This window comes from Aythya fuligula, chromosome 13, assembly GCF_009819795.1.
Source record: "Aythya fuligula isolate bAytFul2 chromosome 13, bAytFul2.pri, whole genome shotgun sequence".
Lineage (NCBI taxonomy): Eukaryota > Metazoa > Chordata > Aves > Anseriformes > Anatidae > Aythya > Aythya fuligula.
The window spans coordinates 12,666,839-12,693,964 of record NC_045571.1 but is presented as its reverse complement, the minus strand read 5'-3'; the positions used below and the strand labels follow the sequence as shown (position 1 = coordinate 12,693,964).

At 37.7% G+C, this 27,126-nt stretch overlaps 1 protein-coding gene across 3 annotated transcripts; it reads right to left on the bottom strand.

Annotated features, from left to right (window-relative positions):
• Window positions 1-1,325: 1,325 nt before the first annotated feature.
• Window positions 1,326-26,414, bottom strand: WDR44 (WD repeat domain 44). 3 transcript variants are annotated; one of them, XM_032196186.1, is made up of 20 exons: window positions 26,285-26,414; window positions 19,790-19,823; window positions 16,376-16,450; window positions 15,255-15,888; window positions 14,474-14,604; window positions 14,284-14,376; window positions 13,242-13,378; window positions 12,240-12,323; window positions 11,831-11,937; window positions 10,719-10,870; window positions 9,186-9,324; window positions 9,026-9,090; window positions 7,732-7,845; window positions 6,770-6,892; window positions 5,965-6,156; window positions 5,692-5,793; window positions 5,216-5,331; window positions 3,638-3,765; window positions 2,816-2,947; window positions 1,326-2,410 (listed from the first exon to the last, which is right to left on the bottom strand). In XM_032196186.1, exons 1-20 carry the CDS (start codon window positions 26,359-26,361, stop codon window positions 2,319-2,321), a joined length of 2,727 nt encoding a protein of 908 aa, XP_032052077.1. In that variant the 5' UTR covers window positions 26,362-26,414; the 3' UTR covers window positions 1,326-2,318. The 3 variants fall into 3 exon arrangements, with proteins under 3 accessions (XP_032052077.1, XP_032052076.1, XP_032052078.1); XM_032196185.1 differs by having other exon boundaries at window positions 1,326-2,413; window positions 26,285-26,413; XM_032196187.1 differs by lacking the exon at window positions 26,285-26,414 and adding an exon at window positions 17,051-17,152 and having other exon boundaries at window positions 1,326-2,413; window positions 19,790-19,806.
• Window positions 26,415-27,126: the final 712 nt, after the last annotated feature.

The following is a 27,126-nucleotide window of genomic DNA, read 5'->3' as shown; positions in this document are numbered from 1 at the left end:
CTGTTACATGCAAGGCTGGATATGGCAAGAACAGCACAGTTTGGACTCTGTTGTCAACTGGGGTTTAGCAGACCTTAGCTACTACTGTTACTCCTTCTGTGCCATCTGTCCTGCCTATTGACTTGTGTCACCTAATGCTGGATATGTCAAAGGCACTAACATGAAACTGCTTATTGTTGGCTTCTCCACACCTGTGAAGGAAGCATACTGCAGCTGGGTAGCAGTAAATTAATGCTTACTGATGCTTAATTTGAAGCCCTTGCTGTTAAAGGACCGCCCTCTGCTGACTTACACAGGATTGCACAACCACAGCTCAAAGACAGGAGAACCATGAAGTCCAAACACCGATTTTCCCAGAAGGGTGCAGTCCAGGTGAGTGCTTATCTCAGCAGGGTCTCACTGCTGCTCTGCATGCCAGGGCTGCTGTACAAGGTGGGGCCAACTCACCTTGTGCAAGGCAAGCTGGGGGGCCAGCAGGATCTACAGGATTCTTCATGAAAGCTGTAGCAAAGGGGTGGTGTTTATACTATATAAAGCAGCTTCTTTGCTTGCATGTCACTAAATGTGTAGCATCTATACCAAACTTCAGAAGTGTCTGAGATTAGCTCACAGGAAACTGTCAGTTACAGTCATCTAGATATATAACCTATTACAGAAACTCATTTTTGGAGTCACATACCAAATATTTTACGTAGTTTAGATTCTAATGTATGGCAGGATTATTCTTACACATTCCTCTCTATTGTGTCAGCTGTCAACTCCGTAGAACTCAAAGTAATAAAACCAAAATCTTGAGAGCTTGTTTTTGTCTCATGTACACAAGCATTTTCAAATCTGAGTTATACTTACTCCAAGTGTGCCATCTGAAAATAATTTTCTATAGCACATAACATTTTTTCTACTTATTTTGTCAGACAATGTACCCCTTGCAACTCCCTTTCTTGTACTGGTACAGTCTTACACAGTCATGGTCAAATTCTCCCAAGCAAGAAAAGAATTAAAAGAGAAGGACTGATTTCCTGACTTTCCATACCTTTGTTCTTCCACTAATGGAAAGGACAGCTCTCTTTACACACTTTTGAAGTCTCCTCCTTACATTAAATTACCATGTAACTACTCTTTAACTATGCTTAAAAAAACAGCTTATCCATTTCCAATACACTATTCCCCATTATTTCAGAAATAAAGTTGTTAAAAAGTGACAAGATCAGACAAAGCAGAACTCCAAAGTAACAAGTGAATGCAAGACAATGATGCGAGAAACTGATCAAAGTTATTTAGACAAAAGGCGAATTTATGAACCAAAATGGAAAAGAAGCAACAACTTCCAAGTGTGTGACCAAGTTTAATGATACATCTGTTCTCTGAAACACTTGACCATCAATAACATTTCGTGGGTTATGATGCCCAGAATGTTACTTCATAGGTGTTTTATATGAATATTTACAAAGACTTTCAAAATTCAGTGGCACTAAACAAATAAACAGGAACTTAGAACTTTAAGCTACAATGCTTAAAAAATGTAAACAATTTATTTTACAGAGTTGTAAAATATAAGAATTTTCTAATGCAGCTTAATTTTATCTGGAAGGTGAATATATCCTGGTGCCCATGAACAAGGAATGAGAGAATTCTTTACACAAGTATTGTGCTCCAGTGTGCAAAAAAATTATATATAAGAATCTAAAGTCCACAACAATTAAAAGACAACAAAAATTTTCACGTCCTGAAGTTCAGAAATTTATAAAAACATTTACACATGGTTGCTGACCCACTGATAACTTGCATAACTTAAAATTCTGAACAAGAACTACTACAAATTCAAGATCTTTCTCAAATAGATTTTTGTGCAAAGATCAGACAATCATTCAGCATCTTTTCAGCCATCCCTCCCCTCCATCCGTCTCCACTCTCACTCCTGACATCTAGTGGCCACAAGCACCACTATATTCTTCTTGATATATGTTCAAATTAGCGCATGTAACCAAAAGGCACACACCTGTGTGAATACGTTTTCGTGCAGAAACCTGTGCAGGTTCACAATTACATTGCAAATATCTTTTTTTTTTTTCCCCCAGAAAGTTTAGATTCTAATGTATGGCAGGATTATTCTTACACATTCCTCTCTATTCTATAAGCCCAGGTGTTAATAGGTACACTGCTTTCCAAGGATCCAATATTTAAGTAGCCTTAAAATAAAGATTTTAAAATAAATCAGCCGGTAACATTATTACATTAGATACTTTGCTTTTACCCACATTATTTATGGAATTTGAATCCCATAGTACCATAGCTTTATGCTGTCAGTTGCAAAATAATTAAGATACGTATTTCTTTTTGTTAATGAAGACTTTGATTGCTCCAGTAAAGTCAGCTGATAAAAGCACTTCCGTGTGATCCATCTTCAATGCTCCTTAAGGAAAGAGAATAAACTGTTATTTCTATTTAACTGTTATATATATAAATACAAATATATATAAACGTTATTTCTAACTATTACTTCAAGAAACATCTGCATTTCTAGGAAAGGGACTATTACATTATATATGTGGTAGAGACAGACATACCTCATAACAGCTCAGATATAACAAGAATACACCTAAAGTACAAAGAGCACTAGCTATGCCCCTCACTTCATTTTCTCTGTGATTTTAAGAATGCAAGAGCTGTCAAAATGTTCCACTGCTAAGTCACAAATATATCCATGCTCCCTACAAGGACTTTTGTTCCAAAGCCTCCCTCCCAAACTGAAAGTAGTTTTCTTGTTTTCCTTCTCATACCATGCTAACAAGCAGAGATCATCGTAAATACCTACCAGAGGGAATGGTATCTGCTGTTTCAGAATCTTCTCCTTTACTTTCAGCTTCTTGCTTATCAGAAGTTTCCAGAGATACCATCAAGCCAGGATTGGGAGCAAAAATCGCAGATGTCACCACTGCATTGTGCGCTTCAGGAAGACAACCCAATTTTGATTACATTGTTTCAAGGAATTATTAATCTTTACAAGAAACAGCAAGCATACATTTCAGTAAATATCCCAGAATACCAGTGCTAGTGGAACCAGGTAAGCTCATAATTCAAGGAACAATTTTCATTGTTTTACAAGATTGAGGATCTCAGCTCTTTGAAGTGCCCAAAACCAGTTGTCAAGAACTCTGAAGCACATTTAATATAAACAGTCCTGCATTTTCCAAACACTTGGGTATGGGGGGCATGGTGGATAAACAGAAGAGAGCTGCATTTTTTTCTTTCATTATAGATTTTAAAGAACAATAAGAATGTTTGCATTTGTTTGCAAAGTTACTTTTCCATAAAGGATTTAAGCGTTGATGAGCAATCCATTTCTGCCAGTGATACATTACATTCATTTAGAATCTCTGACTGAAGCTACTTTGCCACTTGCCATCCCAGTCATGCATCCCAATCTCATGCATCATTTTCCTGAGGACAAGGTTTTCTGACAGAGTCCAGTTATTAAAAGCCCACAACTTAATATCACCTTGCTTTTGAAATGCTAACAAGTTGTTCAAACTAAATGAATAGCACTGCCAAGCAAATTAAAACTGAAAGAAAAATATTTTTTTAATTTTTGAAATCATATAAGCTTTGATAAAACAAAGATCAAAAACTGATTTACCTTTAATGCCTTCCCAGAAGTCATTACGGTCTCTTCTTACAGACGTAAACTTGCTCAAGTCATGGTAGGTACTCCAAATATAAACATATTTATCTTCTGAACCACTTACAATATACGTAAAGTCATGGCTAAAGATAGAAAGAAGAAAAAAAACATTACTTTCATTGGATGTTCAAGCAACTGTTACAACGGCACTTCAGATGACTTGCAACTTTACAAGTGCAGCCAGGCTAAGTTCACAACTCAAAACTGCTCCTTTATCTTTGAAGACTGTATTTTTTGATCTGCAGTCTCTAAAAAAAGGTATATGTAAGCTTCTTGATAAAAGAAAAAAACTTTGAAAAAACTGTTCTTGTGAATAAGACAACTTCATAATGGTGCACAGAAGCCATTCTCCTGCAGCATCTCGTATAATAGGGTAATACTAGAATAGAATAGGGTTAAATTAAACAGCTATGCTCAACAACAAAAAAGTGGCATAATTTTTAGGCACAATTTGCTTCTGAGTCTGGGACCTGTGTGAACACCTGAGACTGTATAACAGGAATCGTTTGCAATACAAATTATGGGCAGAAAAAAGTCCACACAAGTGGAAGATGAAAGGCATTCAATAAGACTAACCAGATGACTAATACACACTGACAGAGACAAAGCCATACATGCACTCAATATATATATTGATATAATATATATCAATATATACTCAAGTATATAATTTACTTACTATATACATATGCTACTTATCAAAACTAATACCATGCTACAGTCTTGCAAGTAGAGATGACTTAATTTGGGAAATTAATCTTGAGCATGGGTCTGCACAAGATAACCTCCAGAGGTCCCTTCCAACATCAGCCATTCTGTGAAACACTGAAACCATCTTTAAGCTGACCCAAAGACCACCAGATGACAACTGAGATTAAACCTACTATTATTCTCCTTAAACACCACCCTCCTGTGCTCAAACATCTAGCTTAAAAAGATAATCAAGCGTTTTTCCCCTTCAACTTCTAAAAGGCTCAAAGAGAAGTAGAGTAGATGTTCTTCTCCCCTTCTGCCCTTCCTTTTTCTATCCTAAAAACTACTATTTCTGCGACAGTCACGGCAATACACCCAAACTGAGAAGAACATCTTAGATAAGCACAGGGAAACAGGAAAAAAGAATTCAAACTCAGATTTTCAGGCTGTTTCCTGAGAGTTATGATACATGGGGTTACTAACAGCCTTGAGCAATATTTGGGTGACCAACAACCAATCTACAACACAACAAAAGTAAGGGCATTAAATGTATTTACCACAGAGGAGAAAGAATACAGTGTTCCAGCCCTACCAGCTGCAGCACAGTTCTCGTAATTAGAATGATCATACTGTCAATATAAAAGGATTCACTCATTTATAGAAGGATCTCAGCCCATAGGCAGTTATGTCATTCTTGACCAGAGCCTGCAGTTACCTCTGTATTCTGAGCTAAGTGACGTTTCAGAGACTCACTTTCATACCGAACTAAACGGGTTATTCAACCAAAAGCCTCTGTACTTCATCTATGGTATTTCCAAAATTCAAGAACTCCTGTCTTACCTAAAGCTGGCTTTGATTTGGCTGCTACTGTTGACATAGCCTTTATATTTCATAGATAAAGACAAATCTCTTAGGTCATACAATCTGATTCTGGAATCATTTGATGTGACCAATATCTAGAAAAGATAAGAAACGTAGAAAAGAAAACCATTAGCATGCCCAAGAAGGAGCAACAGAGTTAATTGAAACAGTAAGAATTAAAAAAAAAAAAAAAAAAAAAATCAGTGAAAGCCATCTACAAGCATTTTCTCAGTTTTGCATTAATCACAGAGTAAAATGTCATTTAAAAAATGTTTTAACACTATTCAGCGTTCTGTGAGTGTGTAACACCAAAGAGCAATTTTGTTTTAGGAGTCTTAGAAGAATCTTGATTTAAGCAAGTTACAGCAAATAGCTTAGCTGAGCAAGCAAAACAAACTTACTGAGCATTAGATATAAATGCCAGACTGAGCCAAAGTTGCACTGAAAAACGGTACCTTATTTTCCCCGGGCAAAGGTTCAATACCAGTAATTTTTCTTCCAACTCTATTTCGGCCTCTAGTAGAACGCACATGAATTTGTGTATGGTACTTCAAGTGCTGAAAATAAATTAAATTTTATCCTGATTTGAAATAATCATGTAAAAACTTCAATTTCAAGCTATTTTGCTTCAAGTTCTAACAGGTTTGATTCTTTATAGGTAAATTATAAGCATGACTTTTAAATCCATTTGTTCTTTAGCATGAGAAAACGGTTTCAAAACTTTTTACCTCTGTGTCATAGAAGATGCATCTTCCATCATATGTGCCTATGACTGCATATTTGCCATTCTGACAGAAGTTGGCAGCTGTAATCAATTTTGTCTGCCCATCTACTTCATTCCATAATGCCACTTTTTTATCAGGAATGTTCCAGAGTCGAAGTTTCCCATCCAATGAACCACTTAAGAAGTACCTGTCATCCTGAGAGGACACACTGCATTAATCTCAGCTTATGCTATGAACATGCCCTTGAAGTATTTCCTTAAAATATTCCCACCCCGCTTTGAAACAACCTCTTATCTAGAGCCTCCCAAATTAATTGATTATGAAGTTTCAGATTACTGAAAAGACAATGTTAAAGTTACTGGTAAAAAGAGTTCAGTTTCTTAGAGATTTTAGACTGAATACGTTTAACCTTGTCAAAGGAACAGAAGTACTTCAAGTTAGAGAATTGTTCACTGTTACTTTTTATCCTCTGAACATAAGTTAGAAAAATACTAATCCTGTCAGGAGCTCAAAGTTCCCTTCAGAGTTCCTAATGCATCTATTAGTTACATATGAATAGATTCAGGGAATGCCAAAAATGCTTCTCTCCTTCAGTTTTATTAATATTAGGAAGCTCTGTATGGTTAAACGTACATTTCTGGAGATGTTTGATGAAGATCAACACACAGTTCTGGAACATTATCTAATGGGGATATTTTTGAAGTGTACAAATGCTGTTATTCAATGTGCTTTTAAAAATCAAAAGTAAAGGGGGAAGACTTGTCATTTCAAATTCTGTCTCTAGAAGAAACAGGGCAATTACACTTACCCTTGGATGGAATGCTATAGCAGTAACAAAGTCTATATGCTGGAAACAGCAGAGACATTCTCTTCTTGATATGTGCCATAATCTGACAGTTTTGTCCATAGAAGAAGAAAGCAGGAAGTAATTCTGTGTAACAAAAGAATTCCACGGTTATTAATAGGCACAAACGTAACAGAAAATACAGGAGCAACCTGATACTGCAAATTTTGGCTTGCATTGCAGTGCCTTGTACATGCTTTCTTGCAACTGATGAATACGTTTAACAGTTCTAGTTTAACACTGGTTCACTGTGATGCAAAAATTTTCTTTACCACAGTATTTCCAGAGCATTGACTGTAATGCAGTATAAAAGAGAGGGTTTTATTGCAAAATAGTCTTCAGAGAAGGGGTTGAGAACCTCTCCTGCCTAAGGTCCTCCAACCAGACTGAATTCTTAAATAAAATGACAAGTCTTCCAATATGAAGAATTACTCAAGTTAGCTTCATGTGAAATATTTCAGAAGTACAAGAAAATTTTCTAGTTTCTATTTAGTACAAGGTAATATATATTATGTTTTCAATAACTATAGAATCTGTACATTTTGCAAAAAACAGTGAAGTATATGGAAATCAAGAAAAGCAGTTCATGCCATAAATCAGAAATCACAAAATTGCTCAACGGAAATTCTTCTCCTTTCACTCTAAACAATTAAGCTAGCTTTAGTAGTGAATACACAACTAGTAAAAAAAAAAAAAAAAAAAGCTAGTAATTGTTACTAGCTTTTTTTTTTTTTCAAGACTTAGAGAAGTCTAAGAAGTTATTCATTTTATCAGTTATTTCAGATGCAATAAGCAATGTTTCTAAAAACCTTTTCTTTTAAATTCAAAAATTATTTCATATTGTTTATAAATATAGTTCCAATGACATTTGTCAAAAGAAAACAATGAAAACACAGAACTGTGATGTCTCTATTATGGTGCCTTACTTTAGACCAGGAAAGATCAAGAAGATCTGCTGTGTGGCCTTTGTATTTGCAAAATGGTCGTTGACGAAATGGGGCATTTTTATCATCTGGGTCTTCATCAACTCCACTGCAAATCTATCAGATAAGTGTTTTGAAACATTAGAAAATGTCAGTTGGAAAAATTAAAAATATAGCATTTACTGCTAACAAAATCTACAGGACCAATATGAATTTGAATAACTACTCCTAGAAAAGTTAAAATAAACAGCACTGTCCTAATAAAAAAATAAAACAGTCATTTTCAAGTACAAACGCGCTGTGAAACATCATCTCAAAATGCCAAAACAAAGCAGCTCTACACTGTCCATCAATACAGCTTTTATTCAATGGGATAAGCTTGACAGCAATTAAAGCAAACAGTTGAAGATAAGTTTTTGGAACAGAGCATACCAAACTTGAAAGTGCATTTTGATTTAGAAAATAAACTGACGTATTTTTCAATATTCCTAGTGCATATCAAGAACGTTAGCTTCCTAATAAAAGCGCCTTCCAGAATAGACAAGTGCAAAACAAAACTAGGAGTTCCTATACTAAAGCTCTCATGAAAAAAAATCAAAACAACAACCCTGCTGTGTGTGGCATATTCACTTAAGGGTAAGGAAAGATTCCCCACCACCAAGGCAACACATTAAATAATGCTACTGCTAAAAAACTTTACCCCCAATTTTATTATCTTTTTCTTACATTACTGAAAACCAAAAATAGAAAAATCCTGATTATGTAGATTTTAATGGCAAGCTTACAAAATATCTGAATACAAGTAACAATGTCCTAACTTTTGGTCTGATATGTTCCATTTAATTCTATACAGATGTGTAAAGAACATCATGTTTTAACAGGCTTCTGAGTATCCTATTATTCAGCTTGCCTTTTCTCAGAAAAGGCATCAAGTCAAATGTTAACTCCAAGTAATGCTCTAAGACAAAACACTAGGTCAAGAAATTCAATAACGTTTTTTCCTTCTTTAGTATTTAATTCTGAAATCTACTCTGAGGAACAAGTTAGTTGTCAGAAGGTCACAGCGAAGTTAAGCAGATTTTGTAATGCATTGAGTTTAATGACTTTTTCTTGCTTACATCTTATATATATGGGATAACTATTCAACTGATGAAATCTGTTGATTAAACAGTTTGCCCATGCCTCAGGGCAAAAATTCTTTAATGCGTTTGGATGAAGTGACAACAAAGATTTGGCATTGCAGAACAGTGCAACTTCTCCCCCCACCTCTTTCCCTCTCAATATCTAATATGCATACCCCTGCATCAGTATCAGACTTTGAAGAATTCAGACTCTCTTGAGATGGGGAAGGAGAAACACGGCCTAGAACAAAGGCAGAAATTCCATGATCATCTCTATGTTACTACAAAACTAGAATTTCTAATGTTTTAGAGCTCTACTAATATACAGAAAGATACCTTCTGTGTTGTATTTCATTCGCATATTATTAAAGTAGTCAAAAGCATTTTTTAAAACCCATATTCTCACTACATTGTCCTGTCCTGCAGATGCAAGTAATCGACCACAGTGAGAGAATTTCATTGTCCAAACAGCACCCTGTAAAAAACAAAGAGATTGCAGTTTAAGTTAAAGTGCCCTTTTCCATAGCAAAAAACCCTTCTAGAATATCCACTGATATGATTTAGGACACACTATCAAGACACTGAAAGGTAGTCGTTAAAGCTTGTGGACAGCGTAACAAGCTTTGCAAAAAATAGTTGAAAAGATAAAGCATATAGGGAAGATTATTCTGGAAGAGAGGAGTTAAGGAAGCTCGATGTTGCCACAGCATTCTACGTAAAACTGATATGCTTACTAACAGTCAGCAAGGCAGGGCTTATTTGCAGAAGTAGCAAGTATTTGTAGCTGTGCTTGAAGTTACCACAAGCTGTGTTATCTCTTTTTTTTTGAGAAATCATGCTTAGTTGCATTCTGGCACCCAAACCAAGTGCTACGTATATATAAATTAAATGAGCATTTTGCAAAGCTTGTGATGACAACAATTATTTTTCCAGTGCCAAGTTCAAAAAGTCAGCAACCAATAAGAACACAATACTGCACAAGCAGTATTCAACCTCCTCTTTGTTATTTAATGAACAGCTACGAGATACTTGATTCCACCAACCTAACTTTCTCTTAGGATACTTTTGGGTAATTTTCTAGGTTTTAAGAAGTCAGCTACCGGCTTGATGGAAACCTTATACAGATGCATTACCTTCAGGACCAGAAACTTCAGTTTTGGAGGGCAAGCTTGAACTCTACAGTCAAACTGGTTACTACAGGTCATTATCCTTGGTCTAACAGTTAAAGATAAAGGACAGCTTCAATTGCTGTTACACAGCTGCTGTCAGAAGTATCTGGGAAGTCAGGAATACTACAGTGCATTTCAGACTCTGCAGGGGAGCATGCACGCTTCAGTGATGGATGGGTAGTTCTGCTGCATCACTCTCCACAGTTGTCCTTTTGCAAGCATCACACTCCAGTCTCTTCCATCCTTATCATTCCAATGTATATACCCCATTAATCTCTCCCCACTTTTGCCTATGGAACCAATGTAGTGTTTCAGTTCAATACTTACAGTCAAATCTCTGTTAAGCAAAACAGCTTATTTGCTGCTGATTGGTTCAAACTCACTGCTCTGTGCTCAGTTCTGGTAGCGAATCATAGACTACTCAGCCTAGATTTGTAATTACAAGAACCAGAAAAACAAACTCTTCTGAGGAAAAGCTCTGGAGAATTCCTCATGCCTAAGTATGTGTAGACTACTGTTTTTTTTTTTTCTGATGATCTCATCAAATCAGCTGAATTTCCATTTCTTGCCAGATGCGGTGGTTTTGCCATGCCAAAATATTACTTTTTCGGAATGGAAATTTCAAGAAGAAATTTGACAGTTATTTCTGAAGGTCATCAGAAGAAATGAAAAAAAGCCACAGAAGAAATTTGAGACATACCATATGTTCCCCGCTGAGATCCTGAACAACTTTAATTTGCTCAAAATCATAAGGTCCCTTGAAGCCATGTGCTGCTTTGAACTTAACTGGTCTTGTATATGGCATCCCTTCATCATCGCTGGAAGAAGGATCATCTTGATCTGTATGGAAGACTAAGAGGAACACAAATTTGGAAGTACATATTGCAGCATACATTTTTTCTATTAGAAAGAATTTGTGCCAAAACATTTTGGTAGCAAATCAGTCTTGAATTAGCAACTTTTGATAAGCAATTTTAAGATCTTAAAGCAAAACAAAAGTACTGTTGCATCAAGGTCTAAAAACACATTTACGCTGATTTTACGTTACAGTATATCCAAACAGTCAACACTAGAAGTAATTGCCATCATTTTTTGTTCTGCCCTGTTTCTTGCAACAAGTTTTGCATTCAGCACATCCTGTGGTTAGCAATTTCTGTCAATTTAATGCATGCTGAAAATCATCCATTTAATTGTATTGGTTTCTATGTGCTGAAATGGCCAGGTGGTTTGACTGTGAAGCATAAGAATTGCAAAAACAGGTGGGGCAAACAGTCAGCGGTAACATAGAATTCTAAAGCACAGCAATTCTATAGCACTTATCTCAGGCTATGGTTAGACTGGCTTACTGAAGTATCATATATGCCTGAAAAAAAATAATGGTGAAACAAAGGGAGAATTCAGTTGTAGCTAGGAAAACTAATAGGAGCTCTGCTTTTATGAGAATATGGAATTGACTGTCAGAAAACTATCTGATTTCATTAAAGCAGTGAAGACAATCCCAACTTCTTACTTTGCTGGAATAACTTCTCAAAAAGTTTGTTTTCATATCCAGACAGCTTTCTAACAGCATAAAAAAATACAGTATTTAACTGATTTAGCCAAAAAGGTCATTCACCAGCTACTATACAAGAATTCATTCTCGTAGCCTGATATTCTCAAAATGCCTACTCAGCTACAAACTTTAAGAAGCCACATCATTATCAACTGTACAGTGGTAGCATACAGTGGTAAATGCCCCTCAGCCAGCTTCGATTTCAAGAGGCGTGAGGATAAACAGACTTATTTGCGGGGCATGGAAACAGTGTCACTGACCTTCATCTCGAACACTCTTGACTTTATTTACAGCGCGTTCGCCATATTCTTCAGCAAGGTGCTTTGCTCGCTTTACAGATTTGCCGAGGAATTTTTTCAGCTGGGTCCTTAAAAAGCAAGGAAACTTTTTCAACACATAATACTGGCAAATTCTTATTTTCCCCTATTATGAATCAATAACTTTGTTTTGAAATGCAGTATTACTGTTTTCCATTATTGCTTCTAAAAATAAGCATTTAATTTGCCAGCAGTCATGTAACCTTTAATTTAACTGCAGAACAATGGGCTTACGTAGTTTCAGGTATCACTTGTACCTAAAAGTGAACTTGTTCAGAAGTGAGAAGGGGAACTTCAGGTTACTAAAATGAAATCTGACATTTCTTCGTAGGGACATGAAACAATATCTTACGTTTTCTGCTTTAACCTCCCTCCATCAGTGTCTGTTTGCTGCGTCTGTATTTTGTCTTCATCGTCAGACTGGGCTGCATCATTACTAGGAAACACAGAAGTGATTGTTGTTTAGTATAAAATCATGCTAAATCTAAACTGACTGAAACATCAACAAAGTAGGATCTTTAGGATCCTACTATCAATGAAGTAGGAACTTTAGGATTCCACTTCATTCTTTCACATCACATATCAGAAATATACGGACACAATGTTAACCAAGTGATAAAACAGATCTTTCAATTGTTAGGAATCTTGATACTAAAACTGCATATATTCCCTAGGTACCAAAGATAGTTTCATAGAAGTGAGCTTTTCAATAACAGAGCAATGGAAAAAAAAAAAAAGAAAAAAGAAATTATCTAATTTATAATGCACTTATTTTTAGGCATTAGGAAAAAAATCCGGTTTCTTGATGATGAAAATCAGGAAAGCATGTCAGTCTAGATATTTTTTTTAAACCAAGTTTTACAAATAGAATCAGTTTTAAGCATCAGAAGGGCCTAATGCTCTGCCGAGAAAAGGAAAACCCCCATGTAGTCAGCTGTAATGATCACAGATCTCACAGCACCACATTCTACTAAATTAAACACTGAAAAGCTTAAAAGGAGGAGGTAGCACGAGCATAATAATTACTGTTTGTATTCAAGTACTTTAATTCATAAGGGAAACGATAATATTTAGCACATTTAGTGCTAACTGCAGTTCAGTTGGATTTTCAGAGATACTTCCCTGAGAGGTGCACATTCCAGTACTACCATCAACTTTTAGTTAAATTAGAATAATTCAATAAACAATTCTGTTGCCTCAATAAATAAGCTAGTTCATAAAGAGCTGGGAATTGAACGTGCAAATTAGAGACAGATTGATCAGGGATCTTAATTGCATAAGAAGAGTCCCCATGCATGCAAAAACAATGAGAGCAACAGTATTATAAAGAGCTGAAAGCTATCATCATTCATACCTGACATATTCCTTAGTTCTCCTCATGATATGCAAAGTGAGGGGATTAATGCCTGTTGGCAACTTTTCTTCTGCCAAACTCAGGGGTATTTCTTCACCTGTATCAAGGTTTTTTATCATTACACTTGCTAGAATTTCCTATGGAAAAAATAAGGTGTGAAGTCAAGATGAGTTGATTAGGCTCCAAAACCTAGAGCAAAACAGAAATCATCTGGTCTTACACATTATATTACAGAATGATTCTCTAATTCATTATACTTTCTGAAGAAAGTTCAAGCTAAATTTGCCTTTGGCATGTTAGTGCAAGTGCTATCAACCACTACATGTAGTGAAACAATTACATGTCGTCACAAGCTTCAGTTTCATAGATCAGAAGTGAAGCTATACTGACATCAGACACTGCCTGACACCTTCCATGCTAATATGTAATTAAAAGATTTTGAATACCCTTTTAGATATTCTAGCAGCTGTAGTTTAGATTTAGTCGAAGAACCTTTACCTACAGAGAAAGAGTATTTAAACCTAGCAAGCAGAACACAAGAGTAAAGTGTTTTTTTGGAGCATGAGTATACCTGTTCAGCAGTAATAAACCACCCACAAACATACACCAATAGAAACTGGCAACAGTTTGATAACATCACTAGGATTATTGCAGTTTATAAACTGAACAAACTATTTCTTAATATTAGGAAGGTCATTCTCTTATTGCTGACTGCTTCCTTTCTCCTATGCGTGAAAAAAATACCAAGTTTCCTGGTGTTCCCTTATGTTGAATCTTGTACTATGTTTGTACAGCTACAAGCACAGACTCGTATCATCCCATATCTATTACACCTCATGCTTTCAAACACTAATACCCCAAATGACTCAGGAACTATGAAGTCTTTATGTGGACAAAGTCAGCATGTTGTCCCTTCTACTTGAGCCTTTAGTCACAGCATACAGTGGGTCAGAAGGCAAGAGTGATGTGACTATACCATTTAACTCAGACAGGAAATCGCAAGCACAGAAAAGTACTATGTATAGACCACATTTATTACTACCTCATCTGTGAGCTCTCTTCCAGAATTAGACCTCGGTCTTTGTGGTCCAAGTACTTCATTTGTTGTTTGACCATCAGCTGCTTTCCCATTTTCCTGAAACGTTGCAAATATAGAATACATAATCTCTAGTATAACAACAGAATCAAAGAAAATATTAGTTATTCTCAGTCTCAGAACCACTTCCCAATACCTGTGCAGTGACTATTTTATCTCCACTAGTTGCACTTGCCAAATCCAAAGACGGCTGAGAATCCTTGGGCATGCCTTCTGTTGCTGTAGCTGGAGTTAAAAGACCACCAGCTGTGAAATTCTCTCGAGGAACTGGAAAGAGATTCATATCAGGAAGAAGAGCATAAAACTAGCCATGGACAGGCTACACAGTTTACGGGAGTCCTAGCATAATAGTTTAACTCCCAAGCACCCTTTCTGGCAAGTTTTTGTTTGTTTTTATACCAACCACCACTATAGGTGTCTCATCACTTACATATTTCATACGTAGCTGGATGCATAAGCATGGTTTCACACCTAGTTCTCTTAAATTTTATTAAGAAACCTTTTTTTTCCCCTTTTGATCATTTTTCTAGTAACCTAGAACTACTCTTTTTCATGAAGCCTCAGATTACACCTTGACTTGTATTTCTATGCTAATACAGATTGCAGATACTTTATTGTAAGATACTTCTGCAATTGTATCACGTGTTTTTTTTGTTTGTTTTGTTTTGTTTCTGCATTACTGTGGCAAAAGTAGCTATTTTGGTAAAATGTGTCTGTACGCAAGAAAGTCCATGAATTAGGAACATTTGTAATGCAAAAGGGTATTTTTACATTGTAAGAAGCTAAGATTGTTAAAAGACTTTTTCCTCTTTTTACAGGTCAATTAAACTGAAATCACAAGATTAAATGATTCTCCACTCAAAACACAAAAACAGTAACCATGTAGACACCTAAAGCCATTTAAATTGAATACTTGCCTTCTAAAACAGGTTTTTGCACTTCAAAATCCAGTTCACTCTTTTTTTTCCGGGGTGGTGGAGCTGGCCGTGCAGGTGGTGGTGGTCTTGGTGGGGGAACATTTGTTGGAGGTGGTGGTCGTGCTGGAACAGGCTTCTTTGTGCTAGCAACTATATCAGGTTCTACAGTAAGCTGCCTTGGAGGTTTTGCTGGAGGCATTTCTTCTGTTGTATGAAGGTCTTTGGTAGATAAATCTGAAGCCACTTGCTCTAAAGCGTTTGCCTCTTTCTTCTCTGTTATGTCCTCATTTTTTGATGTTTCTTCTTGTGCTTCAGTTTCATTCATTTTATGGTCAGTCATATTTGTTACTTCTGTTAGCTTATCAATTTCCTGTTCCTCAGAAGTAAACAAAAGCTTCCCAGCCTTCAGGTCAGTGTCCTTACCCACACTCTGACACATTGGTTCACTTGGATCTTCTTGTAATGGTATTTTAGCTGCTAATACTTCTGGAATATTACTAATGATACCTGCTCCAGCAATCCAAGTATTTGTATCTGAAGTTGGAACACTCAGTCCTTTTCCTCTAGTACCTAAGGAATCATCATCCTCTAGCTGCTGTGCCTTCTGGCTTTCTTCTATAATACTGTCAATAATCTAAAGAAATGAAAAAAGAAATTCTACTGTTTAAACAGCAGGCACTCCTGGAGAACACTTACCAGTTGGTCTGTACAATACCCACAAAAATCCTTCCATTGAAGAGTTGCTTTGCATTCAAAATACGTTTTGCTTAAAAATTCTGGAGATTAAAACCTAGGTGCAGAAATAGGCATATCTGAAAGATAAAAGTGAATAATTTCCACTCCTCTAACTTAGTTTGAGACAGCTGGTTCTGTCTCAAAAGCTGTTCAACCCTCCAAGCTCTCACACACTGATACATACAATCCTGTAAACCACACAATTTATCACTAATGAATCTTAAATTTGTTTTCAGAATGCTTAGCTTGATATTTACACTTTAGATGAACAATCTCACGTTAACGATGAATTCTAACCTCTGTCAGTTTTCAGATGACAACTGATTAATGTTATTATTTAGTATTTCTTGTGTGATGATGAAAAAGTAAAGCAGTATTTAGCTAACCTCTTTTGAATCATCTTGTTTCATTTCTTGTACAAAGGTTTCATTTCCAGCTTTGTGTAGTTTGCTGTCTAGGTCCTATGAAAAAAAAACACATGTAGAAGGTAGTAAGAAGTTCTTCAACAAACTGATCTGAAGTACAGCTACAACAAACTAAATAGTGTAAGGAAAATAATTCTGCAGCATTTTCACCCGCTGTCATATAAACATGTACAGTACACAGAAATGCACTGTACACAGGGATATTATTTCACATTAGTGCACACAGAGTCAGCCTGCACACTAAACAAAAATGCAATTCAACATTTGGTGTTCTACCTTCTCCTTGCTACTGTTGCAGTGTAGGGAAATCTGATGGAACAGACTCCAAGATAAACATTAATATTTTTCCAAATAAGATTTCTTTTATATGCATAAGTTCTATATATTTAACAGGTTGCAACCTCAACTGAGATAAAACTGAAGGTAGCATGAAATTTAGAGAAATACATGTATTTAATAATCTGGAGGAAATAAAAGCTACAAAAATATTTTGCTGTTTATCAGGTTGTGGGAAAAGATGCAAGAACTGTATTATCACCATTTATGACAGAAACAATTAGAAGTTAGCAGGTTAAGATAGGCAGATCTATCAAGTAGTCACAAAAACGCCTTTGAGGTTCTGACATGGAATCTTACCTTCTACTACAATAACTATATCTAGCACTATTTTTGCTATCAGTCATCTTCATGCAGATTCTTCTGAAATTTATATAAACTGTAGCAGAACAAATGGAATTACTAGATTCAAGCAAAAAAAAAAACAAGAACATTTTCAGAACATTTGGATAAAAGACTGCATGAATATTCAAAACTGAGTATACCATTTATAGTTTCTATATGTATCACCAACACTACGAGTATATTACACTAGTGATGTGAAGTCAGTTTGCAATTTAAGAAGCATAGTTTAGAAGTGTATAAATAGCATCAACACTCTGGCATATCCTATCAAATGAAGAATACAAGATTTCACTAGAAGTGGGTTTGTGTGCCAAAATAAAGCATTCAGTCTTTGCAATTGATTTAATTACTTTTTATTACGCAAGACTTAAAGCTATCATCCTTAGGATAAGCAGCCCTGGGAAAAGAAGAATTAGACTACATATTGGGCATGCTAGGTATGGAAATCCACACAAAGACTTAAAACAGGTCTGAAAATACCCTAGCTGTGAGTAAAAATATTCAACTCCCAAAAAATCTTGTGTTCAGAGAAGTAGTTTATACCATAGAAGGATAGTGCTTTAACCAGAAGCCTACCTTAACCTCAGTTAGTATGGTCTATTAACACATTCATCATATGCCTTCTGTTTGCATGTTTTTTTTTTTTTTGTTTTGTTTTTTTTTGACATTGCCTGCAAATACTATATATAAAAGCCGTATCAAAAGTGGAATTTGATAGAAACTCTGAGGTTGGAAGGGACCTCTTGACTAATGGAGCAGCCCAGAGTTTGTCTCACAAAAGAGAAGGACTTCTCATTACTGGATCTAAAAATTGCTACCTAATAAGCCAACAACTGCTCAAAAAATTAAGGGAAAACAAACGTATCTTGACCAATTCCCTGAGTTGAGATACAGAATTGTTGTTCTTCTACTCCTTCTTGCCAACAGATATAGAACTCTGATAATTCCTGCAGAGGTCAGCAGTCCTCAGCTGTCACCCCACAATGTTAGAGCCCACAGAGATTAACTGTTACCATTATAAAATATTTTTGTTGGGCTATTAATTTAATTTAGCTTACACGGCTTTGGATATACACAAAATAAGTTATTCTCCATATTAAACATTTAAAATACTCACTGAAAAACGTGAATTAAAAGACCTCTCCTTTTTTGACTTTGAAAGATTTTTTGGCTACGTAGTGCTGACAAAAAAAAAGATGTTTCTTCTAAGATATTCAGCTAGTCAAAAACTTTTTATAGCATATTATCACACACTAATGTTTGGGGAAAAAACACCTGTAAACATTCACCTTTTAGAGCTTTGACCTCTAGAAATGGAATATCACGCAGAGACAGCTGCAGTTACAGAAAAATTCTTCTTTCCTGTCCACTCCCTTCCCCACCTTCCACACAAAATCTTTCTAGTGCAAGTGCAAGTTCTATTTTGCTTTATCACTAAAAATCTGTCTTCAAAGATATAACTTAAATACTGAAGTGTAACCAGTGCCTACAGTAGCCCATTGTATTAATTTCTAATTTTGTTGACATTTTATCTCCCACACCTGTTAAACTTTGGACTTAAGAAATAATTCTTCCCCACTCCAAGACAAACTATACCATTAGTCACACACTCACTGAACTGATATGGTACCAATAAGAGAAGGAATTAATGCTTCAGCTTCAAAAACACCTAAACAAGTGACTTAGGAAGACACTTACAAAAAGAAAAAACTGTAACATGCAAAACTTTATAGCTAAAAATTCTCCACATTTCAGTCAACAAAATTTGACATTAAAGTTAGTTTAACTGCAATGAGTTTAGTCAGAATGATAGTTACGTTTCCTGAAAGGTTTAAACATGTAATACTTTACGATTAAAGGGATATTAAGTAGAACACAAAATAGGGGATAAGTCTGTTCCACAAGAGATACCATAAGATATTGTATCACTGTAAAAAAAAGATTATTGATTTGCTGGCAGCTGGAGACCAGAGTACTATAACTTATTTTCTAACACTGCTGACAAGTCATAAACACTTATTTTGTGCGACCAGCATTTTTAGGACAGTGTCAAGTGTCAAGTCTTCTTTACTCCATGTGAAAGTATTGCATAGTACCACATTTGGCCCTTCTGAGACAGGCAAATGAGTGTTATTTGTACAATGTTCCAACTCTTCACCTATTTAATGTGTGTCAGATTTCAGCTGCACTGTCACTGTGCACAGATGCAGCATACCAATTACCTGCGTGGGAAGTGGCAATGCTGTCTCAATAAGCTAAATATAGTATTTTATTTTCATATAACCTAGAGGGGAGGCTTTCTGAAGTATACACACAAAGATTTTTCTTGTTTTGAAGACTGAAGGGAGCAGACTCAACTATTTCAGATAAATTCTGACCAAAAGAACAAGTCCTGCAGGAACTTACTTCCTATTCACAAATCACCTGAAAGGACAGTCTAGTAATTGGGTACAGCTCAATTGTATTTTTTATTTTTTTGAATAAAATTAGCTTCATGACACGTTAACATACTGTAAATAAAAGTAAAGTTGGAACTTCAAGATATGTAAGCCCAACGGTTGCTCCCTACAGCAAGGAAAGTCTACAATTTCCTGTCTGTGTAGATGTTAGAACTACCATAGCACAACTACATTAGGTGAAAATGCTTAGCACTATGTTCATCAACAAATATTTGTCTGATTTTAAGAAACTTACCTTTAACACATGGGATCCAACTTTTGCTGGTGACCTGTTAGAAAGAAAAGACAGACTTAAGTACAGCTCCAAGAAAAATACATCTCTTAACAGTAAACTTCATATTAAACAATCTCTAACAGAGTCTTCCTTTACGGTTAATGTATACTCGATGCTTCACACAAGCAAAGTGAATGCTCCTGATACTTCTCTCTTTTACAAAAAATGTTCCACATAGAGGTAAGTGCCCAACTAAGATGCACAGCTCTACTGGAGGCTCTATAATCCCTGACAGTTTCTCAGCTCAAGTTTCTAGAAACCGTTTTTCTATCACCCTTTTCTAAACTGGTGCTATTCCAAGCAGACATTGAAGAACATCTCCCATTATAGATACTTTAAAATCAGCATGTTTATACAGAAAGCACAGGGTGGACACCAAAATGGGAAGCAGAAGTACAAACGCCCTAGTATCTTGCAAATCAAGTGCCTGAATCCTAATCTGTAGTGTCAACATTATCATAGACATTTTGCTTTTCAACATCTCTAGTAATTGAAAACTCTTGTTTCTAATCACAATGCTGAATGTAAATATAAGCATTTACATCATGAAAGGAGAAAAGCAGTTTTGCACTGCTTACTTTCCAAAATGCATACTCTGAAGCAGTTAAGTTGCATTAGCATCCACTCACACACAACCTCTCATATCACTAATCACATGCAACAAGGTATCAAAGGGGACTGGTATCAAATAATTACTTCTCTTCAGATCACCATGCAATCCCATCTGTGAACTGTCAACCTTTATTATATCCTGAAATTGCATTTTCACGAGATTTTCAGAATTCTAGAAGATACTTAAGCAATGACTCACTTGGTTTATTATGTCTACAAGATCTTACGAATACATAAAGAAGTTTGTCAGTCATAATCAGAACCAAGTTACAGATTACAGCCTTACAGGTTTAGCACTAAATGTAACTACAATCTGGAGTGCAAAATCATCCCAGGTAGCTACCAAGGTCAGGGACATTCAACAATTTGTATCATCTTGTACCAACCAATACAGACAAATACAGATTTCAGTCTAATTTGACCCTCCTGACTCCAAAATGATGGCTTTAAGAGACAATATCTTCTGAAAAAGACATACTTCCAACTAGTTTTTTTAAGAATTTTGGTTCTTTTTTAATTATACTTTACTGTTTGAGAATATTTTAAGGCAACAAGAAAAGACTGCACTTGTACAGCAGAGTTAAGGAAAGCACAGAGGATTTGTTTAAAGACTATGTTATGTGTAACTAATTTAATCTCTTAAACTGGTATCTGTGCAGATCTTGACATTTAAAACACACAAGATCTGTAACACAGTTTCAAAGAATGCTCCTTTCTAGAAGGTACTGACCACGGTGTGCAAAGTGAGCAATTGGTATTTTGACCTGAAAAACACACATGTCTTTGGTCTCCCATAATAATATATTGCTGGGAAAGACTAGAACCTGTGCTGAATTTCTTGTTACTGAAGTATTTTCAATTCTACTATCTACTCTTGGATTTCCACAGAAACAGAGGTCAAATTGTGTGTCAGTTCATTAAATACACAAAATGACTTCAATAATGAAACACGTTTTATAATTACTACATTAATGCCTAGGCTTCAGCAAGCACATGGTCCAGTTGTACAAGGTACTGCTTAGACGTTACAACCCAAATAAAGTGCAAATCCCTACTTCAGTTTTCTGACACTTCCCATCAATTAGCACATCGCTGCCAGTACAGGCAAATCATTCCTCCAACTGGGTAACAAAAAATGCAAGCTGCAAAAAGACTGAAACAGATGTTATTTCCCACTATTTTACTCAGATGCATTACAACAAAGCTGCTTAGGGGATAAATGCTAGAGATCACAGGTATAGAATATAACTGTACTGATTGCTTGATTTATTGAGCATACAAGTCTAATGTTAAGGTAAAGCTTTGCCATTTAAATTATCATGCTTTGAAAACATTGCAAAGCTTCCATGACTTTGGCAATGCTACCACTTTCAGACACGTTCATAATATAGCCACGTAAGTTCAGTGGCTTCCCTGAAAAATATTTTGGCCAAAAAATTTTCAGCTATTCAATATCATTCTCTTAGTCACGATTAGTTGCTGCTTATGCGCTATTACATTTATAAAGAAAATAAGCCAAAGAGCAAGTTTGGTAACTGAAGTATCTTACAGGTCAACACTACTCCGCAATGGTCTCGCCTTCCCAACCATGTGAAGTTACCAGCCTTCTTCCCATTCAGTTTTACGTGAAGGCCAATAGTTTTATAGACACTGCATCTGAAATTCCTGCCTGTATGTGTTTCTGCATGTAGCAGCAAAAGTGTTTGAAAAGATTTTCTATGAAGATCAACAACCCAATAACCAAATACTGATTTTGCTTTGAAAGGTCTGTGGCTTTACAGGGTTATCAGGTAAAACATAAAGACTGACACACCACAGAAAATGCAAGAACTTCATTTTGTTTTCTCATATGATTGTTCAGTGAATAATATGATTAAAACTTTCATAGCAACAGATTTTGTAGATTACACTTCAAATAAAATGCTTCTAGCTTCAGTTTTCTTATGATACCATTGTAATACCAGTTTAACAAAGGGAGAAGTTCAAGGTTATCTATAAAGATTAGGCAATAGTCAAAGAAAAATCCTATTTCACCTGCTCATTTCACCTGAACAAACATAACCACATGTCTGACTAATATCTAAGTCAAACAAACTCCTGAAGAACTTTTTTGTATTTCTTCAGCTGCAAAATTCATCCTAATGCTGACCAGACTACATGAGGCTGTCTCTCCCACTCGTAGCTCCAGCCCAGTACCTTTTCCAACAAGTAACTCAATCTTTACTAAGCTTCACATTTTCAACTTCTTGTTGCTAAGTTTTGTGAGAGGAAAAAAAAATAAAAAAATAAAATACATTTAGCCCTTCAAAAAACAAACCCAGTGTGCTAAACGATTCCCGTTGGTCAAACTCCAGAAGTAAACTGCCTGATTTCCTGGGAGGATGAACATTGTTACAAAGAAAGCGTGGGAACAGGCAGATGGAAAGAGATTCAAAGGGTATGGACAGTTGTTGCACCTTGTACAGAAGATACAGGCTCAACCACAGCCAGCACAGTACTTACTGGTGTCCTTCAGCTTGCAGAGGCACACAATGGTTTCCTCCTTCTAACTCAAGGCTGGCCTGGAAGCTACAATTATTTCTGAAGCTGCTCTCTGTGGTAGTCCACACCTCCTAAACCACACCAAGTCACTACTGCAATGCACTGTTTGAGCTAGCCTTGGAAAGCGTGTGGGATCTTCAGCTAGCTCAGGATGCAGAAACCTGTCTGCAGTGCTGCAAGGCACTACAGCGATGTGACAAGTGCTCCACTTCCTGCTGACTTCAGTTTTGTGCACTGGCTAACACACACACACAAAGTTGTGCTAAACATGTCTCATGTATAAACAGGGCACACCTTAACATTATCCAGCTTCCTACAGAGAAAACTCATTTCTTCAGGAAAAGTGTTGAAACATCTTTAGAAAAACAGGACTACTGAAGTTAGAATTAAGAATTTAAATTTCTGGACATACCACACGATATTTCTCTTTACCTACACCATCTCTTCAATCTAGTGCCTTTTGTTTGGTTTCGTATAACAAGTTTTTAGGATAAGAGTATAGCAGGAACAAACTTACTCCTTGCTATTAAGTATATGATATTCAAACTAATAGGTTTGGCTATTCTTGATTTGAGTGGGTGAAGTGCTTTCCCTGTTTATGAGATAAAGTCAGTCATGCCTGCATCCAAACAAGGGAGCCTTACTTCATATTCTCTTCTCTCAAAGCTGACATCCTTTTTCATGAGAGACCCAGAAATTATTAAAGGCATGAAGACCTTTTCCGTAGTTACCATCTTTTGAAAGCAGAGTGATAGAGGTTGAATAAGGACATTTTCTGCCACACTACCTCTTCCTCGCCAATTTGTTGACCGTACAACAAATAGATGCCTTCATTGACTGGTCCACATAGTTTCTTTTTCACTAGTTATCTTAAAAAGCTTTCAGAAAGGGACATTGCTTTTGACCTAGCTATCAGTAAGATGGACACTCTCCATATGTCATGACAAAAGCAGAGCTACCCACAAAAGGACAGATCTACCTGCAGCAGACGTGAAGGATATAGGCCTCCCCAGTGGCAAAACAATAGTCTCCAAACATCTCATTTAAACACACTTCCCCTTACAGAAGTCATCAATCCATGAGCTACCTCAGTTCATTATTATATGACAAACATTTTGTAACAAGTTCTGTAATTTTTTACTAATTAATCCTTGTAAAGCACCAGTTCATGTGTAAGTGAGGATGCAGATACGGTGCTTTCCTTGAGAGAGAGGGTTTAATCTTTGGAAACCCAAACTGCAGGTGGGAACTGGGAGCTTACATCTAACTTGAAAATTCCATTCTTGCATATCACAAGAGATAACTAGCAAAACAATTAAATAGCAAAGAAGTTGCCGCTTTCAGAATTTCTGTATCAGCAGTTAGTAAACTTCCCCACACAGGGCAGAAGGGAGGAAGCTACCAAACCCACAATTTTAATGAGGGCAAATATATCTACACTACTTTGCTAAAAACTGGCCGTAACATGCTGCAAAATCAATTCCCAAGTCATTTTGCTGATACCAGAATGGTGAATGCACAAAGAAAAACCTCTAACTGCAGAGGGTCACATGAACTTGTTTTCAGTTGTCCTTCTTCCCATGAGGTTTTGGGTTGTTTTTTGTGGATCTCAACTCAGTACACATACAGGTCTCAAAACTACAATCTACAATCCTGCTTCCAAGAAGCATGCAATGGAAATTTGAAATTAGCTCTTAAGAAATCTCAGAGCTTATTTAGAGAAAATATTCTCAATATTGTTAGTAGAGATTCAATGTCAGATGAATAACAGATTCAGTATCTGCACTGCAAAGTAAATCCTCTGAGATTAACTCCTTCCTTGACTCAAGCTGACTGATCTCTATCAAATTGAGTCAACGATGCATCCTTATAGGTTATGGAAGAGCAATACAAAACCAAAAAGCATCTTCAGTTTTAAGTTATTAACTTCATATCAAGTTCTGCTTAGATACAGGTGGGGGAAACTTTCAAGCCTGGACATATGGCATTATTTGTATCAAATAAAAGGCAGGATATGCAGTCAGGTCAGATTTAATGGCTCTCTTGAAGCAAAAGATGTTTCCTGCTTCCCACTTCTGCTTCTAGCCACACAATCCCACACCTTTACCCTCTCCTGTCCCTGCCCTCCCAGATTCTAGCTGTTTTAACTTACTGAATAGGTTTTGCTGTTTCTAGTTTTCAGCTGCTTTCAGTTCCTGAGTTAAAGCAACTCAGGAGAGTCTGATGACCACTAGTGCCAGGGCAAGGTTAGCTGGAGCAACACAACACTTCAGCAGCAGTGTGCTGTTAATTTGTCTCACCATATCTTGCAGAACTGCATGCCAAGATGTGCTTTTCACGGTGCTATGTAAAAAGCTAAGTTCAGAAGAGCTTTGATACAGGATGTGGGAGTGAGCAGCGCAGGTCGTTTTTCCTTTGTTCAAGGCATCCAGCAGCCACTGGCACACAGATTAAAATGAGCTCTTAGTCAATTATTAAAGCTTCAAATGGCTGGATCCCACAATCCATATCTTATTGCTCTTCAAACAACCTACATGAAACCTCATCTTGCAAGATCAAATGATGGAGAGGTTTGGTCCAGGCTGCGTGAAAACCAGAACCGATACAACCCATAACCTGTTTTAGCACAAAACCAGAAAGATATTTATAAATTAAAGAAGAAATAATGTGTTTCACTAACATTAACAATGTAGTGACGCTGTTTGAGGTAACAGCTCTGAATCTGCACTATAAAAACGCTGTTAAACTCACCGCACGGAACCCCACGCTTGCATTTCACAAGACACGTCAATGCAACGCTGTTAAAAACAAGTGACAGGGTGCACCAGAAGTTGTTTTACGCACAGCAACAGTTCGCCTGTTGCTGGGGGAGCCTGCTCTCTCCTTTTCCCCCTGAAAGCTCTTTTATTTTAATCGCGCTCCAGAATCAGTTCCGCCAGCCCTTATTTCATCACGCATCTTTTCCAAACCTTACGTGTCGCTGCCCCAGACGGGCCGTTACCATCTCACCAACACCACGCCTGCTGCCAGCCCCCAAAAAAGCCCCCCGAGAGCCACCCCAGTCCCTCGCATCCCCTTGCCTGTCACCTCACCACCCTCTCAAGCAGCCCCCGGCCGAGCAGGGCCCCCCAACCCGGCCCAGCACCCTGCTGGGGGGCCGCAGGGCTGAGGCAGGGCCCCACCGCCCCGGGACCTCCGCACCTCAGGCGAGGGGGCGGCCGCGTCCCCCCCTAGAGCCGCGCTGAGGGCATGGAGGGAAAGGAGGGCAGGGCAGGGTATGGCAGGGCAGGGCAGGGGACTCACGGCGTGGGGGAGGCGGCCGCCAGGTGCACGTCCTCGGGCGCGTCGTAGAACTCCTCGGTGTCGCTGTCGGAGGCCATGGCGGGGCCGGGCCGCACGGAGCGGGGACCGGGCCGGGCCTGGCGGGGCCGCCGCCACCTCGGGGCACGGCGGGGGAGCGGGCGGGGGCCGCGGGACTCTCGCGAGAGGGGCGGCACCGCCCTGTGCCGGGCGGAAGGGCGGGAGCAGGCAGTATGGCGGAGCCGCCTCCCGTCATGGCGGCTCCCCCTAGTGGGGCTGTTGGGCGGGGCGCTGCGCCCTTCTGCTCGCCTCGACCGGCCCTTGGCTCGGCCCTGCGGCTGTGCGCCGTCCCAGGGCAGTGCGGGGTGCTGAAGAAGAGGGGAAAGGCGTGCTGACAGCGCTCTTGCCCACAGTTCTGTCCCCTTCCCTCCAGGGTTGCAGGGGCTCCGTTATGGGCTATGACCATCAGTCAGGGATGCCAGGTGCAGGAGGGCTGGCCCAGGCCAAGAATCACATTTTCACAGAATCACAGAATTTCTAGGTTGGAAGAGACCTCAAGATCATCGAGTCCAACCTCTGACCTAACACTAACAGTCCACCACTAAACCATATTCCTAAGCTCTACATCTAAATGTCTTTTAAAGACCTCCAAGGATGGTGACTCCACCACTTCCCTGGGCAGCCTGTTCCAATGCCTCACAACCCTTTCAGTAAATAAGTTCTTTCTAGCATCCAACCCAAAACTCCCCTGGCGCAACTTTAGCCCATTCCCCCTCGTCCTGTCACCAGGCACGTGGGAGAACAGGCCAACCCCCACCTCACTACAGCCTCCTTTGAGGTACCTA

What these genes read in the sequence shown, in the direction of transcription:
- WDR44 (XM_032196185.1), bottom strand. Translation starts at nt 26,361, where the DNA reads ATGGCCTCCGACAGCGACACCGAGGAGTTCTACGACGCGCCCGAGGAC. An exon ending in CAAGAGTGTTCGAGATGAAG is followed by an intron (nt 10,871 to 11,830) that starts GTCAGTGACACT and finishes TGTTCCTCTTAG; the next exon opens with TCTTCCATACAGATCAAGAT. An exon ending in GCATCTTCTATGACACAGAG is followed by an intron (nt 5,794 to 5,964) that starts GTAAAAAGTTTT and finishes ATTTATTTTCAG; the next exon opens with CACTTGAAGTACCATACACA.